Source organism: Panthera onca, chromosome B2 (genome assembly GCF_046562875.1).
Source record: "Panthera onca isolate mPanOnc1 chromosome B2, mPanOnc1 haplotype 2, whole genome shotgun sequence".
Lineage (NCBI taxonomy): Eukaryota > Metazoa > Chordata > Mammalia > Carnivora > Felidae > Panthera > Panthera onca.
The window spans coordinates 58786483-58801989 of NC_138343.1; the positions used below are offsets into that span (position 1 = coordinate 58786483).

At 33.4% G+C, this 15507-nt stretch overlaps 1 protein-coding gene across 1 annotated transcript in view; it reads right to left on the reverse strand.

The window, feature by feature from the left end:
- The window catches only part of LOC132667245 (protein eyes shut homolog), a 363790-nt gene that overhangs the window by 74974 nt on the left and 273309 nt on the right, over positions 1 to 15507 (reverse strand). Inside the window, exons 4-5 of the mRNA XM_060615853.3 lie at positions 6747 to 6940; positions 5414 to 5544 (exon numbers count right to left, since the gene is read on the reverse strand). Coding sequence (XP_060471836.3) covers positions 5414 to 5544; positions 6747 to 6940 — 325 coding nt within the window. The remainder of the gene's footprint in view (positions 1 to 5413; positions 5545 to 6746; positions 6941 to 15507) is intronic.

Below are 15507 nucleotides of genomic sequence, written 5' to 3' on the forward strand. Positions count from 1 at the left end.
GAGCATGAACGGGGGAGGGGCAGAGAGAGAGGGAGACACAGAATCGGAAACAGGCTCCAGGCTCCGAGCCATCAGCCCAGAGCCTGACGCGGGGCTCGAACTCACGGACCGCAAGATCGTGACCTGGCTGAAGTCGGACGCTTAACCGACTGCGCCACCCAGGCGCCCCCCAGTCATCACTATCTCTAGGCTGTATTATCACAACAGCATCCCAGCTGTTCTCCCTGCTTCTTCCCTTGGGATCATACAGCCAAAGTCTATTCTATAAAAGGGAGTCAGAGTGATTCTTTAAAACAGTATCTCCCTCCTAGAATACAAGGTTATTAAGATAAGGGCATTTTGCCTGTTTTTCCTTTCTTTTTTCCTACTGCTGCAAAAAAGTTTCTATTACAATAAGAAAGTTTAAGGAAAAGGAGGTACTAAATAAATAGTTATGAAATTAATGAATGAATGACTCATTTCATTTCACATCTAGAGGTAAGACTTTCCATCTCAGTGAAATACAAAATATTTATTATAAACAAATTAAATAATGAATTAAATAAGCTTTTTAGAAAATATTCTATGTGTTACATAGTAAAAGGTTCCAAAGATACAAAAATGATTAAAACACAGTTATTCCCTTGAGTATGGCACAGGAGAATAGACTTTCATAGCAATTCAAAATTATAGTCTATGAAGTAGTCAACCATATTGTAGGAACATTTTGTCATCTTTCAGAAGATAATTAATAACAAGGTGAAAAATAGGACGATGAATACTACAAAGGATTTAAAATATGTGATTTAAAATCACATATTTAAAATATGTGATTGAATGAAATTTGGTTTACATAGACTACTAATGTACTGCTTTAAAAATGTTGTTATAAATAACAAAATCCCAATTCAAATACATTAAACTGATACCAGATTTATTGGTCCATGTAATCAAATAATTTGCAAGTAGTCCTGACTTTATGCAGAGTGAGACTGATTCTGGCTTTTCGAAAATCCTCTCGGCCTTACACTTATGTATATTTTGGCTGTGTCCTCTTGCTGGATTTCCTGATGGCTGTCAGATGGCATCCAGTAGCTCAGCTACACTGTTCAAGAAAGTTTTTTGATGTCACTATAGAGTTTGACGTTTTACATTCTTATAAAATCTCCAGCAGGAGATTCTGTTTTGTAGACTTTCTGCCAAATGGTTATTTAAGGTATCAAAGTGCAAAAAAGTGTCAAATTTACTTTAAAACAAGTTTGCTTTCTGTGTCTAAACAAACAAAAAAGGGTTAAAAAAAACCCACTTCTTTCACCTTTGTAAACAGAGAGCAATGATGGTAGAGAAAATTCTCTGGCTTCTGGTCTCCCATTTCTGTGTCAAGTCCTAACGTTGGAAATGGGAAAAGATGTCCTTACCAAAACATTCACTATGGATGACCTCATTGTCTAGCCAGTGCTGACTCTAAAGTTTACACCACTCTTCTGGTCAAACCCTTGTGTAGCTTCTGGGTCTTTGTGTATTTGAGAGCCATGAAAACTCAGTGTGCAGCCTTCTTACATCATCATAGTGTAATTACATTAAGAGTCACTGCTTCCTCTTAGAGGATACATCAAGGATCTGTTTCTCAGGAGCCACAGATAGGGAGACATCCAACCTATCATAGTCTCTGAGATCTGATCCTTTTTTCACCCCCTCCAAAGACACCTATCTCTATTTCCCTCAGCATAATCCTCCCTAATGTCTTATAACTTGCAATTCATTATCTTAACCTCTTGTACATTGCTTTGGACAGTACTGGACAGTTTCTTCCAAGATGCTTTCTTTTCATCCTCATCCATCCTCTACTGTATTTCAGAATGCTGACCTGTGACTTCTGCCAGGTCCTACTAATGTGCTATACTTGCAGAAAGTCAGAGGTGAGAGGAGAATAAGGTCAGCTATTCATTTCCTCTACTCCCACACTGACAGACTGTAGGTTGTCAGTAACTGTGTTTACATAAGTTCATAGTTCATGTCAGAATGTTCTATACTACAGCTACAGTTCTCTCCCTGGTTTCTATTAACTGCATTCTTAGCTTTCCTTTCAGCAGTGTGGAAGGGAAACAGCTCCACACTGTTCCTAAATTCGGGATGATCAATCACACGTTGCTGTTTTCCTTTAGCCCTTCTCAAATCCTTTATTCTTTTCATTCAACTCTTCTGGATTATTCTGAGTGAACCACAGCTGGTTTCCTTTGAATATTCAGACAACCTTTTCAAGCATTCTTCTAAACAATTTCTTTCATTTTCAGCAATCACTGTATCTCACAAACTGCACTTTATTTAAAAAATTTTAACCAATGTATTGATTCCCTGGCTAAAATATTCCTCAGTCGTATCAGAAAATCACCAAAGTTCTACCTGTCTGATACTCTAAGGCATCAATTATCCATTTTCCATTTTCACTAGGGTCCACTTGTATGCCACTTGCTCCCAGCAATGCTATTTATGATGCTTCACTACTGCTACTTATTGCTCTTAAAAATGACTTTTTTATACCAAGTTCACAGACATCTAAAGGTTTCAATAGTCTAGGTGTTGAGAGAAATGGTAGTTTATAGACACAAGTAAAAATTGACTCCTTTCTGACACTGTGTTGCTTGTGGTCACTAGATACCAAATAAATTCTTATAACTAACGGTTTACTCTCTTTTTCAAGGGGGTCATTTTGTTTCAGTTCCTCTCTCATCTAATCATAGGAATTCAGATCTAGTCCATATGCTTAAACAGAGAAACTGATACCATCATCAGTATTCTATTCTCCTCACTTCATTTCACTCCTTCCCAACCCCACATTTTTTTTCTCCCAAATTCAGAATATAGAGGAAACGCTTGGGTTGAGGTGTATGGATGTAGGAGGGAAAGAAATAAGGAGGGTTTTCAGCATTAATGCTGTCTGAGCTCAGCTCCTCTTAACCAGTAATTCTTAAAGTATGGTCTCCAGAACAGCAGTTGCAGCATCACTTGAGATTTGTTAAAAATGCACATTTGCATTCCCCATCCCAGATTTATCGAATTAGAAACTCTAGGGGTGGGAAATAGCTGTTTGTGTTTTAAAGAGCCCTTTAGGAGATTCTAATGCAGCTAAAATGTGTTACAGCTAAAGTGTGAAAATCATTAATCTAGGGGAAAAAATACCTTTTAAGATAGCTATGCATGGATAAATTGTTTTTTTTTTTATTTAAAGGTATTTTAGTTGCAGCGCTTTCATTTTTCTTATTATTTTCAATCATTCCCTTAATCTCCTTTGAGACAAGAAAAAAAGGCTCCAAGACTATTTTTTGTCATTGTTTCAACTTCATGCTTTATTAATTTATATTGATTATGTCTTTATCGTTTCTTTGAGTCAGAGGTAGAAATGTGTTTGACTATCAGTGTGAGTTTAGGGTGTGGGAATCTGGGTACTGGAAATTCAGGTCTTGTGTTCCACATCTGTATCACATTCCTACTTATTTCTGAGGCTTAGGTTTTCACTCATCATTCAAATTAGACTTGTTATTTGTGTCTTGTTGAAGCAGTTCTGTTTTTACACTCCTCTTCACTTTCCTTATAGTTTATCTTCCATTAATAAAGAGTCTTATTTAACCAAAGAAGGGGACCATGTTTTTATTTAAGTAGATTGGAGATAAGCACAATTTTTGCCAATTCTTGAAGAATGTGGTAATTTCAACAACGAGAACACATATCGTGGGGCTCACATTAATTTCATGAGTAAGTTTGCTTCAAAGTTGTTACAACTAGCCTACCCACGTGACATGTTTCATCCATCTCAGGGAAACCTAACTGGAATTTCTACAGTGTTCATCCTATCTAGCACGTGTTTAACAAAGCATTCAAGACCAAACTCCATCATTTTAAAATTAAGTCAATTAATTAATAATAGAACAATCAATTAAGAGTTGGCAACAATGCTATCTAGCTTTCCTGTTGATGATGAAATTTAAGACAAAGCCTTCTACACAACCACAATAATGCTAAAAATAAGGGCCAATAATATCATCATACTTAAAAAATGAAATCAATATTATATGTGAGTGTATATTTACCCATATTTATAAAACACTACCCATTCTTTTAAATGATCATTTTTCTAAGTATCTTTACAAATATACTTGCACTATAAGGCTCAGAGCTATAAATTATAAATTAAAAAGTCAACATTTTTAAAAGAATAAAAATTGAATTTATTGATAAATTAATATATGATTGAATGCATATACAAATTTGTGTGGACTGGTTATATCTTCTAAGATATTGATATAATGAAGAAGCTTCTCTTCACTTTCTTTTGAAAATGTCACATTTTAAAAGCTTAGCATGTTTTTTCAACTTTGCATTTAGATTCCTTTTGAAATTGATGAAAATTCTGTCCTTTGTACATCTGTAATGTGTATGCATATTCTGTTTTCTTTCAGTGTGTTTAAGGCTTTCTTGTATCATAGCTTATAATTTTCTGCTTTTATGAATATTCTAAGATTTTGAGGCTGTTTATTGCCCTTCAGTAATGCCCAACAGAACTTACTTTAAGCAGCCAGATAAAAGTCAAGCAAGTGTGAAGAGTACAAATTGTACTTCCTAATGGTGTGAGAAAGTATCCATAAAGCTATTTGAAATGGACTAAAATTCTAAGCCCGGATAACTAGGTCACTTCTGTCATTTACAAATGGGTAATTTTTAGCAAATTCTTATTTAAATAAAACACTATTTCCCCAAATCCTGCCTAAAGACCCTAACTAAAAACTATCAGCCGAGGTCTGCAAATTAAAGGGAGAGATGGTTTACTCTATACTTCTAAAATATAGTAACAACACTGTCTGTGTATATCTACTATATACTTGTAGTTATCTCTTCTTTATACACCTTCAAATACTATTCAGTTATTCTAAATATCTCTGTTATAAAACAAATATATGTTTTGTTTTTGTTTTTTTTTTTAATTTTTTTTTTCAACGTTTTTTATTTATTTTTGGGACAGAGAGAGACAGAGCATGAACGGGGGAGGGGCAGAGAGAGAGGGAGACACAGAATCGGAAACAGGCTCCAGGCTCCGAGCCATCGGCCCAGAGCCTGACGCGGGGCTCGAACTCACGGACCGCGAGATCGTGACCTGGCTGAAGTCGGAGGCTTAACCGACTGCGCCACCCAGGCGCCCCGAAACAAATATATGTTTTATAACTGTTGACCAAATTATGCCTGAGAATATCCTAAGTATGTATTTAAAACAAACAACTCATAAAACCCCAATTAAAATGTTTCTACTTCTACTTGAAAAAGAATATTAGATGCCATTAAATAAAATTTAAGCTTAAAATAGAACATTGTTTTATTTTTGTTCACATGACTTTAAAACCCATATATTTTGTTCAAAAAATAAGAAAGTAATTAATCATACCTGCAATGATAATCTTTCTCAAATTTTGTACATGTGGTATTATCCTTGCAAGGAAATGACTCCTGTGGTGTTTGAAGTTGTCTCTTACAAAGCTTGCCTGTAAATATTGGTGAACAGATGTACATGGTGTCCTAGGAAAGATCAGAAAGTATTTTTTATAAAAGTTTTTGGATATTTCAAAGAAAATGAAATGATTCTTATCTGGAGAGACATAGAAGCTATTTTCATAAGCATATAGAAGTTCTCTGTGGAACGACATGAAAGATTATATTTTCTAAAATGTCACAACAGTGTATCCCATCTCATACACTTTTCCTACCACTTGAATGTAACATTCCTTAAACTGAGAATTAGAAACTATCACTTTCTCCTCCTTGTAGGTAAGCAAGCTGTGATGCTCTTTCATTTTCAAGGCTATGTTGAAAAGGCCAGATAATGTCTGTCTACTTATCTTAGGATGCTTGCTCTTGGCACCCAGAGCTGTGAGGAATGCTCACAGCTGTGAGGAAACCTAGGCCTTACAGAGAAGTTACATTTAGGGTTCTGGATTGATAGCTCCAGTAGAGGGCCCAGTTGACAGACGGCCAGTAGCAACCACCAGACATGTGAGTTAGGATGCCTTGAAGATATTAATATGAAATCATAATATAAATTCAAATATGGATCTTATAAAAATAAAAAGTGAATTGTGGAAATTATTACATTATTTCCTAGTCTTATTTATTAAAATGTTAAAATATAAAAATATCAAATATACAAAATATTAAAAAGGAATAACAAAAAATGAAATGTTTACAAAATTACATTATTAGATTACATTACATTTTTTAAAAATGTTTAGTTACTTAATTTAAGAGAGAGAGAGAGCAAGAGAGCGTGAGTGGGGAGAAGGGCAAAGGGAGAGAGAGACAATCTTAAGCAGGCTCAATGCTCAGCGCTGAGTGTGAATGGGGCTGGATCTTACCACTGTAAGATCATGACCTGAGCCAAAATCAAGAGTCGGATTCTTTAAGCCACTGAGCCACCCAGGTGCCCCTAAAGATTGTTTTTAAATGTTTTATTGTTTGTTTGTTCATTTTTTACTTAAAATAGGAAAAAAAATGTAAATCAACAAATGAAGTATCTTTTCTGATATTCCCGAGCTTGAATTTTATAATATGTTAATGCAACTTTAATTATATTTGTACTTTTGTAAATATATATATATATTTACCATTATATTTATTATATATTTACCATTATATTATATATATATACGATATATCTATATCTATCTATCTGTATACCTATCTATCTATCATCTATATCACTCTCTTGCTAAATTCAGACTTACATTTGCAATATGAACACAGTTAGTACCATTCTGACATGGTATTGAGGGACACTCACGGACATCAGTTTCATGGTTTTGATTGAAAAATCCTTCTGGGTATTCACAAATGTAAGCAGAGCTTTTGTTTTGGCAAATTTCTCCTTTCCAACAAGACTGAGAAATATACCATTTCATTGACTTCTCACAGTATGGACCTTAAAAGATCACACAGACACACAAAGAAAATATTAGCATAAAATGTAGCAAAACTCATTATAAAGAATGTCCTCAGAGTTCATTATAAAAAAAAAGATGTATCATGGCATAATTTATGTGTCATAAAACATACCCATTGCAGATAATTTACACATTGCAAAATAACTTTTGCAAATGTGTAGAGATATTTGACCATCAGCACAATCCAGTTTTAGCGTATTTTGATTACCCAAATAAGAGTTATTTTATTATTACTCTTTGTTCCCAACTCCAGCCACAGACAACCATTAATCTTTCTGCCTCTATAGATTTTCTTTTCAGTGCATTTCATATAAATGAAATGGTACAATATGTTGTCTCTTATGATTGACCTCTTTTGCTTGGGATAAAATTTTTGAGGATTTGTAATGTTATATCATGTACCAATATTTTGTTAGTTTCTATAGATAAAAAGTAATTGACAATATATACCTTTTGTTTATTCATTCATCAGTTGGTAAACATTTGGGTTGTTTCCACTTTTTAACATTTATTGAGATATAATAGACACATAAAATTATATTAGTTTTAAGTTTACAACATAATGATTCAATATATTTACATATTATTGCGAGATGATCACCACTTAAGTCTAATTAACATTCATCATTACCCATAGAGTTACAAACTTTTCTTGTAATTCAGAACTTTTAACATCTACTCCTTTAGCAACTAACTTTTATGAATAATTAATTGAGGCACTAGTATTTGGGTGGATATGTATTTTCACATCTCCTAAACAAATTTCTTCCTGAGGTATATGGTAAATATATGTGTAACTTTTTTGTGTGTGACAGTTTGTAAGGACTACTATTAATCCTTTCTATATTTGCTAGGTCTATATAGGTTTTCTATTTCTTCTTGATACAATTTTAGTAATGTGTCTCTCTAGAATTTGTCTATTTATGTTAAGTAGTCTAATTCGTTGGTATTATGGTATTCATAGTGTTTCTTTATAATTTTTTTTATTTCAAATGTCATTAATAATGTCCTCAATTCAAACACTTGGTTTTATTGATTTGTGCTTTCTCTTATTTTTCTTATTCACTCCAACTGAAGATATATTCATTTTGTTTTTCACAAATATCAGTGTTTAGTTTCACTGATTTTTCTCTCATGTTTTAGTGATTTTTGCTCTAATCTTACTATTCCCTTTCTTTTGTGTGCTTCTGGTCCAGTTTGTCTTCTTTCTCTGTTTTTTTTTTTTTTAAGGTAGAAACTGAGAATATTGATTTGAGACATTTTTCTTTTTTAATGTAGAAATTTAGAACTATAAATTTCCCTATCAGCATTGTTTTAGCTATATTTAATAAATTTTGATACAGTGTGTGTGTGTGTGCATGTGTAATTTCTTCTTTGACTAGGTTACTTTAGAAATTTGTTCAATATCCAAATATTTGCAAATTTCCCAACAGTTTCTGTTGCTGATTTCTAAGTTAATTCTGTTAAGATTGGTAAGCATATATTGCCTGAATTTTATTTTTTCCCCACTTAGTTATTTTAATGAGTACAAATCACAGGGTTTTAAAAAAATTATTTCTAATGTTGTGCAACCATCACTACTATATAATTCCAGAATATTCCCATCACCCCCCAAAAAACCCTATGACTATTAATACCCTTCAGTTGCCCTTTCCTCAATGTCTTTGCACCCACTAATCTAATTTTTATTTCTATGGATTTTAAATTCTGAATTTAAATCTATGAATTTAAAATTCATAAAATTATGCATGTTAATTCTTTCAAATTTATTGAAACTTATTTTATGGGTATGTTCATTTGTTTATATATTGTCTACCAGCACCAGAGGTGAGCAAGTGCATGTTTGGTACTTGATGCAATGACAGAATGAGTGCCTCCTTGAAGTTTGTGCCCTGGGCAAGTCACTTGCCTCCCTCTTGTCCCCACACTGATAAAATCATATGAATAGAATTAATAAAGTGATGCTATTAAGGGCCAAGCCTCGGAGTTCCGCTGTAGTTTTTGTAAGACCTGGATCACTAGGTGTTTTACTGCAGAGTTGAGAAGGTTTTGTGAGATTGTATTCAATAGGTTTTCATTAGGCACATCATTGTGGCAATAAAAAGTAACTACAGTAGTGGCCTGACAATTCTTGCCATATCTGTTAATTCCTAGATTTCAATAACATAACTTACTCTTTCATTCTTGTTCGCTTGAACAGGGCTTTGGGCAATCCACACATGTTAGAGATGAATGGGAAAATATCTGACTTTCTGCTAAAAAAGGCAAATTGACCTCCAGAATTATCTACAGAACGTTTTAAAAAGTATTTGTATTCCAAGTTCATAAACTTTGTTAACCAGTTCTCTGTATATGTCAAAGCTAACAAGTATGTAACATTTTCATTAGAAAAAGTCTTTACATCAAACCCATTCATTGTTTTGTGAACAGGAACATCAAGAAAGCATTTAGTATGAAAAATTAAGTTACTTAGCAACAGTATACAAGACAAAAAAACCCACTTAGATGATATGCTGTTAATTCATTTGAGGTTTGGATTGTGTGTTAAATTTTAAAAACAACAACATAAAGGCAGTATAAAATGTTGAATGACCACACCACTGACATTATTGTATTAAAATAAAGCAACCTCGGGGCTGAGTGGTTCATTCAGTTAAGCGTCCGACTTCAGCTCAGGTCGCGATCTCATGGTCCGTGAGTTCAAGGCCTGCGTCGGGCTCTGGGCTGAGGCTCAGAGCCTGTGCTCAGAGACTGGAGACTGCTTCAGATTCTGTGTCTCCCTCTCTCTCTGACCCTGCCCTGTTTATGCTCTGTCTCTCTCTGTCTCAAAAATAAATAAACATTAAAAATAAATAAATAAAATAAAATAAAGCAACCTCTAATTTCAGGAAATCACTACATGAATAATTATTTTGGTCAAAAAAAGAAATGAATGTGTATTTCTCAATGTTGTTATATATTAACATCATATTATTCTACTCCATAATTAAAAATAGGGAATAATATTTAATTATATTTAAGACATAGATGTTAGCCTCATGGTAGGATATTTTATGAATGATACTACATTATATGATTGTAATTCTTGGTATTTCCATTACACATATATGTGTATTTTTTTTTATAAATTCCTTAAAACAAATTTTGGATTTATAAAGGGCCATAATTATCCAGTGTAGATTTTAATTTTCTTTTAAGTTAAACTAATTTTTCTAGGGGTTAAGCAACTTCGCACACATCACATAATTAGTTAATTAATGACAAATTAATAATAAAATTTTGTGCATTCCACCTAATCCTATTATAATTCTATGCTCTTTGACCACACTAGATTAGTTAAAAAAAAAAAAAGTAGAAGATTCAAATACCAATTGATTTTTACCATTAATCTAATAGTGAAACTCTAGTACAATATTAAGTTGTCCAACATTATATGTGGAATACAAAAAAGACACAAAAATAATTATTTACTTGGCTTCTTCTACAAACAAAATTATATACTCTAAATATGAATCTTTTGTCATTTATGCAGTTTTCCAATCTTTTACATATGTTTTCATCCTTTTAACAGGGAATTTCTAGATAAAAAAATAATTTTGGTGAATTCCAGTTTATTTATTTATGATTTTTTTTATGGATTGTGATTTTAGCACCATGTCTAAGAGCTCTCCTTCAGTCATTATATTCCAAATGTTTTCATCTATAAAATTGTTATCAAAACTCTAGAGTTTAGTTTTGTAATAATGTCATAGCATATGACATAGCATATAGAAAGTAATTTGTTAAGAATATAAGAAATATATTGCATGGGTAATTAAAAAACATTTATAAAGAATAATAAATTATTCTTTGTGTGATTGTAGTTACTTTATCGTTGTTGTTCTATTAATGGATATGTGGTTTCTTCCAAGATACTAAAATTGCAGACCAAACTGTGATTTCCTAAACATTAATTGAATTGTGTTTATGAGGCTTGACATGTAGTATTATTCAAGAAATAATGGCAAGATTAAGAGAAATTTACTCTTTAGTGTGACCTGATATATTGGGCTTAATGGAAGTTTTGTGCAAAGTAGATCATGAGTAAGGGAGATGATTTCTCAAAAAAGAATGGATGTTGGAATTGTCATTCATCACAGAAGATTAGCACTGTAGAGAGAACTGAAGATTCACAAAGATGAAAAGAGGTTCTTCTCTTGGCCTCAGAAACTTAAGCCTAGGACTCTAATAAAGGAGATATATTAGGGCACTCTTGTTGAGGAGGTATATAAGTGGTCCACTAACACTAGGTCCTAACCTCAGGGTCAACTGGGTCTTTGTATGAGCTAGTCTAAATGTTCTCCATGATGTGAATTCAGAGGTCAACTCATCTAATGTCTAAGTAAAAATTTCCTGACTTAACTTCTTTTTATTATCCTCTTAATAATGCCATATTGTGCAGTGATAGTGTGGATTTAGCATTGTTATAGGAAATTAAAAAGAGATTTTTGTACAAACTTGATACAACGTAGCATGGGTTAGTGGCAAAGAATCATAGTGGCCCGAAATGATCCACCAAATAGTAAAGAAGGAGCCAGCAACCAGGTAAGCTGATATCTCACGGTGACAACCATATTGGTTTTTGGAACACTGTGGCAGAGACAGTAAAGCTTCCAGTTATGCAAAAGACTACCTGAACTTCATAGACACCCATATATGTTCTAGCCAATGTTTCCTTTTTAAAAATTCTGGGTGTCTAGACAAGTCAAAGTCTTTGAGTACTAATACATATTCTTCCGTCTCTCACTTTTCTTGCACTCGCCACATGAAAGTCACATGTTCTAATGGTATATCTGGATTTCTGAGTTGCTACTTGGAAAAAGTCTGCCCTGCAGAGGCACCAGACATTCAATGGCCTTCATGTGAATAAGAAAAACATTGATCTAAGGTGTATTAGCTAATTCAACATAACTCAGCCTAATATGACCATTACAAAACATTTTACCAAATTGGGTTCTGCCACAACAAGAACTTAAAATTTATGGTATAAATTTTAATTTATGAGTGGAGAGCAGTGAAGAAATGTGAAAGGCTGAAAATATAACAATCCCCATTATAAGATATCACCTAATATAGCTTAAAAGGAACTTGAATGCATACTTATTCAACAGCTATAACAGAGGAGGTTGGAAAATAACAAAATTAGGGGCACTTGGTGACTCCGTCAGTTAAGCATCTGACTTCGGCTCAGGTCATGATTTCATGGTTTGTGGGCTCGAGCCCTGCGTCAGGCTCTGTGCTGAGAGTTCAGAGCCTGGAGCCTGCATCAGATTCTGTGTCTCCCTCTCTCTCTGCCCACCCCTGTTTGTGCTGTCTCTCCCTCTCTCTCAAAAATAAACAAACATTAATTTTTTTTAAGAAAATAACAAAATTAGTAGAATGTTTCAGTTGCTATTTACTGGTTTTGGCAAAAAATACATAAAATAGAAGTACTAGGGACTATTTGCAAACACAAATGTGAGAATGTATGTATGGGAAATATTACGGACCAATATGAAGAATGAAAATGAAGTATGGTTATTTATGGGTATGGATTTGGTGTGGCCTAGAATATGGGTTCTGTTTCTATTTCTTCATTTTATTAAAGTGTTTGTGTAAGTCACTATGTGAAAATAAACCACATTATATCAAAATACGGGGCATAAAAAAACTTTGTTCAATGTAAAAACAATTATTGAAGGGTAAATGCATAGGTAGGTGACATACCTTTCCATTTTAGACTTATTAAAATGCTAAGGCATATGTTCACTGCAAGCTGAATTTGCATACAATGATACATTTTGTTTTGTTATGTATTATATGAGCAGCTACATAAAGCACAAGTAAATCATGCAAAAACATTAGAGAAGCATAATATAATATATCTAAAAAAACATAGCCTATTTGGTAGGAACAATTCAGGAACCTGAATTTAAAAATAAGCACTTAAATAGCTCAAAAAATGTTATCATAGAGAAAGGAAATAATTTAAAGTTAACATCAATAGTTCAGATTCTTCAAAGTTTTTTTTTTAATTTTTTTAATGTTTATTTATTTTTGAGACAGAAAAAGATGGAGTGTGAGTGGGGGAGGGGCAGAGAGAGAGAGAAAGACACAGAATCTTAAGAGGTTCCAGGCCCTGAGCTGTCAGCACAGAGCCCAATACAGGGCTCAAAATCACAAGCCATGAGATCATGACCTGAGCTGAAGTCAGACACTTAACCGACTGAGCCACCCAGGAGCCCCAGATTCTTCAAAGTTCTTAAAAAATAAAATAGGTTTGTTAGTTTCATTTCAATAAAGTTTAAAATATAAAAATTACATTTCATTTCTAATGAAAAATAAACATACATGAAAATGCAGGCTGCAGACAAAAAGTGGCATTTTTTACCTAATTAACCTGAAATACTTTCTCTTTTCACAGTGTGGGGCAAAAACAACAAATGCTTTCATTATGACTGATATGCATTTGGCATCTAATATATCAAAGTGTTTTTTAGCTCATCATATACATTTCTTTTTAATTTACCATTCTTTAAAATTAAAAAAATGTTCACATATTTTGTATTTATTCTGCATTAAAGAATATTAAATATCTGCTATGAAAGGTTATTTTTCTCTTTTGAACATGCATCTTGCAAAAGAATATTGGAGTAACAGTGAGGGAGAGAGATAAAAATTTCCTGATCATATCAACTGACATATTCCTATCAGTCAATTGATGTATATATCTATGTATTGTACGCATGTATGATGTTATCTTTCTATCCTTCCCATTTAGGTACTCAAAAATACAATCATTTATTGTAAGTGTTAAGAAAATTAGTGTACATGGGTGCCTGGGTGGCTCAGTTGGGTAAGCATACGACTTTGGCTCAGGTCATGATCTCACGGTTTGTGGGTTCGAGCACCACATCTGCTCTGCACTGACAGCCTGCTTCGGATTCCATGTCTCCCTCTCTGTCTGCCCCTCTCCCACTCATGCTCTGTCTCTCTCTCTCTCTCTCTCTCAAAAATAAATAAACATTAAAAAAAAAGAAATAAAGAAAATTAGTGTACAGAAAGTAGTAGTTCCTTTGTTTGGAACTAAAATTAGAATTTTTCTGGCAGAGAATAAATTTATCTGTATATTATTAATTTTCAAATGGCGATGAGCCTGTAATGAGTTGAAAGCGTTTGGTCACAACTATTCAAGAAGCGCTAGAGAAAGAGCATTACCATGTTGGAGTATTTAGGTAACAGAAAAGCAGGGAAATGGAGAGATTGGGTTATATTTGGATCACTAGGTCACTTGTCCCAAATCTTTACAACATTTGAAAATATCTCATGATTATGTGTGGTATTGTTGGATCTCTTAAAACCAACTATGGTGCGATACATACTATCAAAATTAAGTAATTTCCTTTACTTATATTGATTATACAGGTGGACTCCAAAGTCCTCACTTGAGTCTTGAACAACATGCAGTCACAACTAAAAATATATCATTGTAGGGTGCCTGAATGGCTCAGTCAGTTAATTGTCCAACTCTTGGTTTCAGCTCAGGTCATGATCTCAGTTTTGTGTGTTCGAGCCCTACATCATGCTCTGTACTGACATCTTGAAGCCTGCTTGGGATTCTCTCTCCCTCCCTCCCTGCCCCTCCCCCACTCTCACTGTCTCTGTCTCTCTCAAAATAAATAAACTTAAAGAAAAATGTACCATTCTAATTACTGGTGATTTTGTTTACTTTTTCTCTTGAACCTAACATCTTCTCAGACTTTTTGTTTGTTTGTATGTTTGTCTTGCTGATATATATCCTCAATAATCTTTTCATGTTATTTGGGTAGGTCACAATGTTTCTGATTTTTAGCATGCCTAGGATGTTATTTGCTTGGCCTTCATGCTTGAACACAAGTTCATCTGTGTATAAAATTAAATGATGAACATAATTTGGGTTTAGAGCTTAGTAGATAAGAAAGATGTAGCTTATTTTTTTAACTCTGCCATTTTGTGCAGAGTTAAACTTCATAAAGAAGTTTGATGCTAATCCGATTATTTTTGTAAATTCCCTGTTGTTTTGTTATTTTTTAGGGTTGGGTTATTGGTTGAGCCCTTCTTGAATTTCTTAGGAATTTTAACATTTTCACCAACATGTGTTTTAGAGTGTCTTTATTTTTCCTACTTAATACTGTCTTGACCATTTCAATCTACTCCAGTCTTTCTTCAGATTCCTTCTTTTTTTTTTTTATTTTACTCTTTTATTATTTACTATTTTTATATTTTATTAATTTCTCCCCTCTTTGATTTTGCTGCTTCCTTCTGGAATTTCTATTATATAAAGCCTGGCATATCTACATCCATCTTCTATGATGCACATTTCCTCTTGGTTTTTTTTTCCATGTTTTATTGTTTGCTTTCTGCTTTGGAAGAAGCCCTCAACTATATCTTTCAACACAAACACTAATCATTATACATGCTCTTTTTTAGGCCTGTGATTTTTAAATTAGTGATCATGGATTTAGTTTTTAAGAAATCTGAAATTATT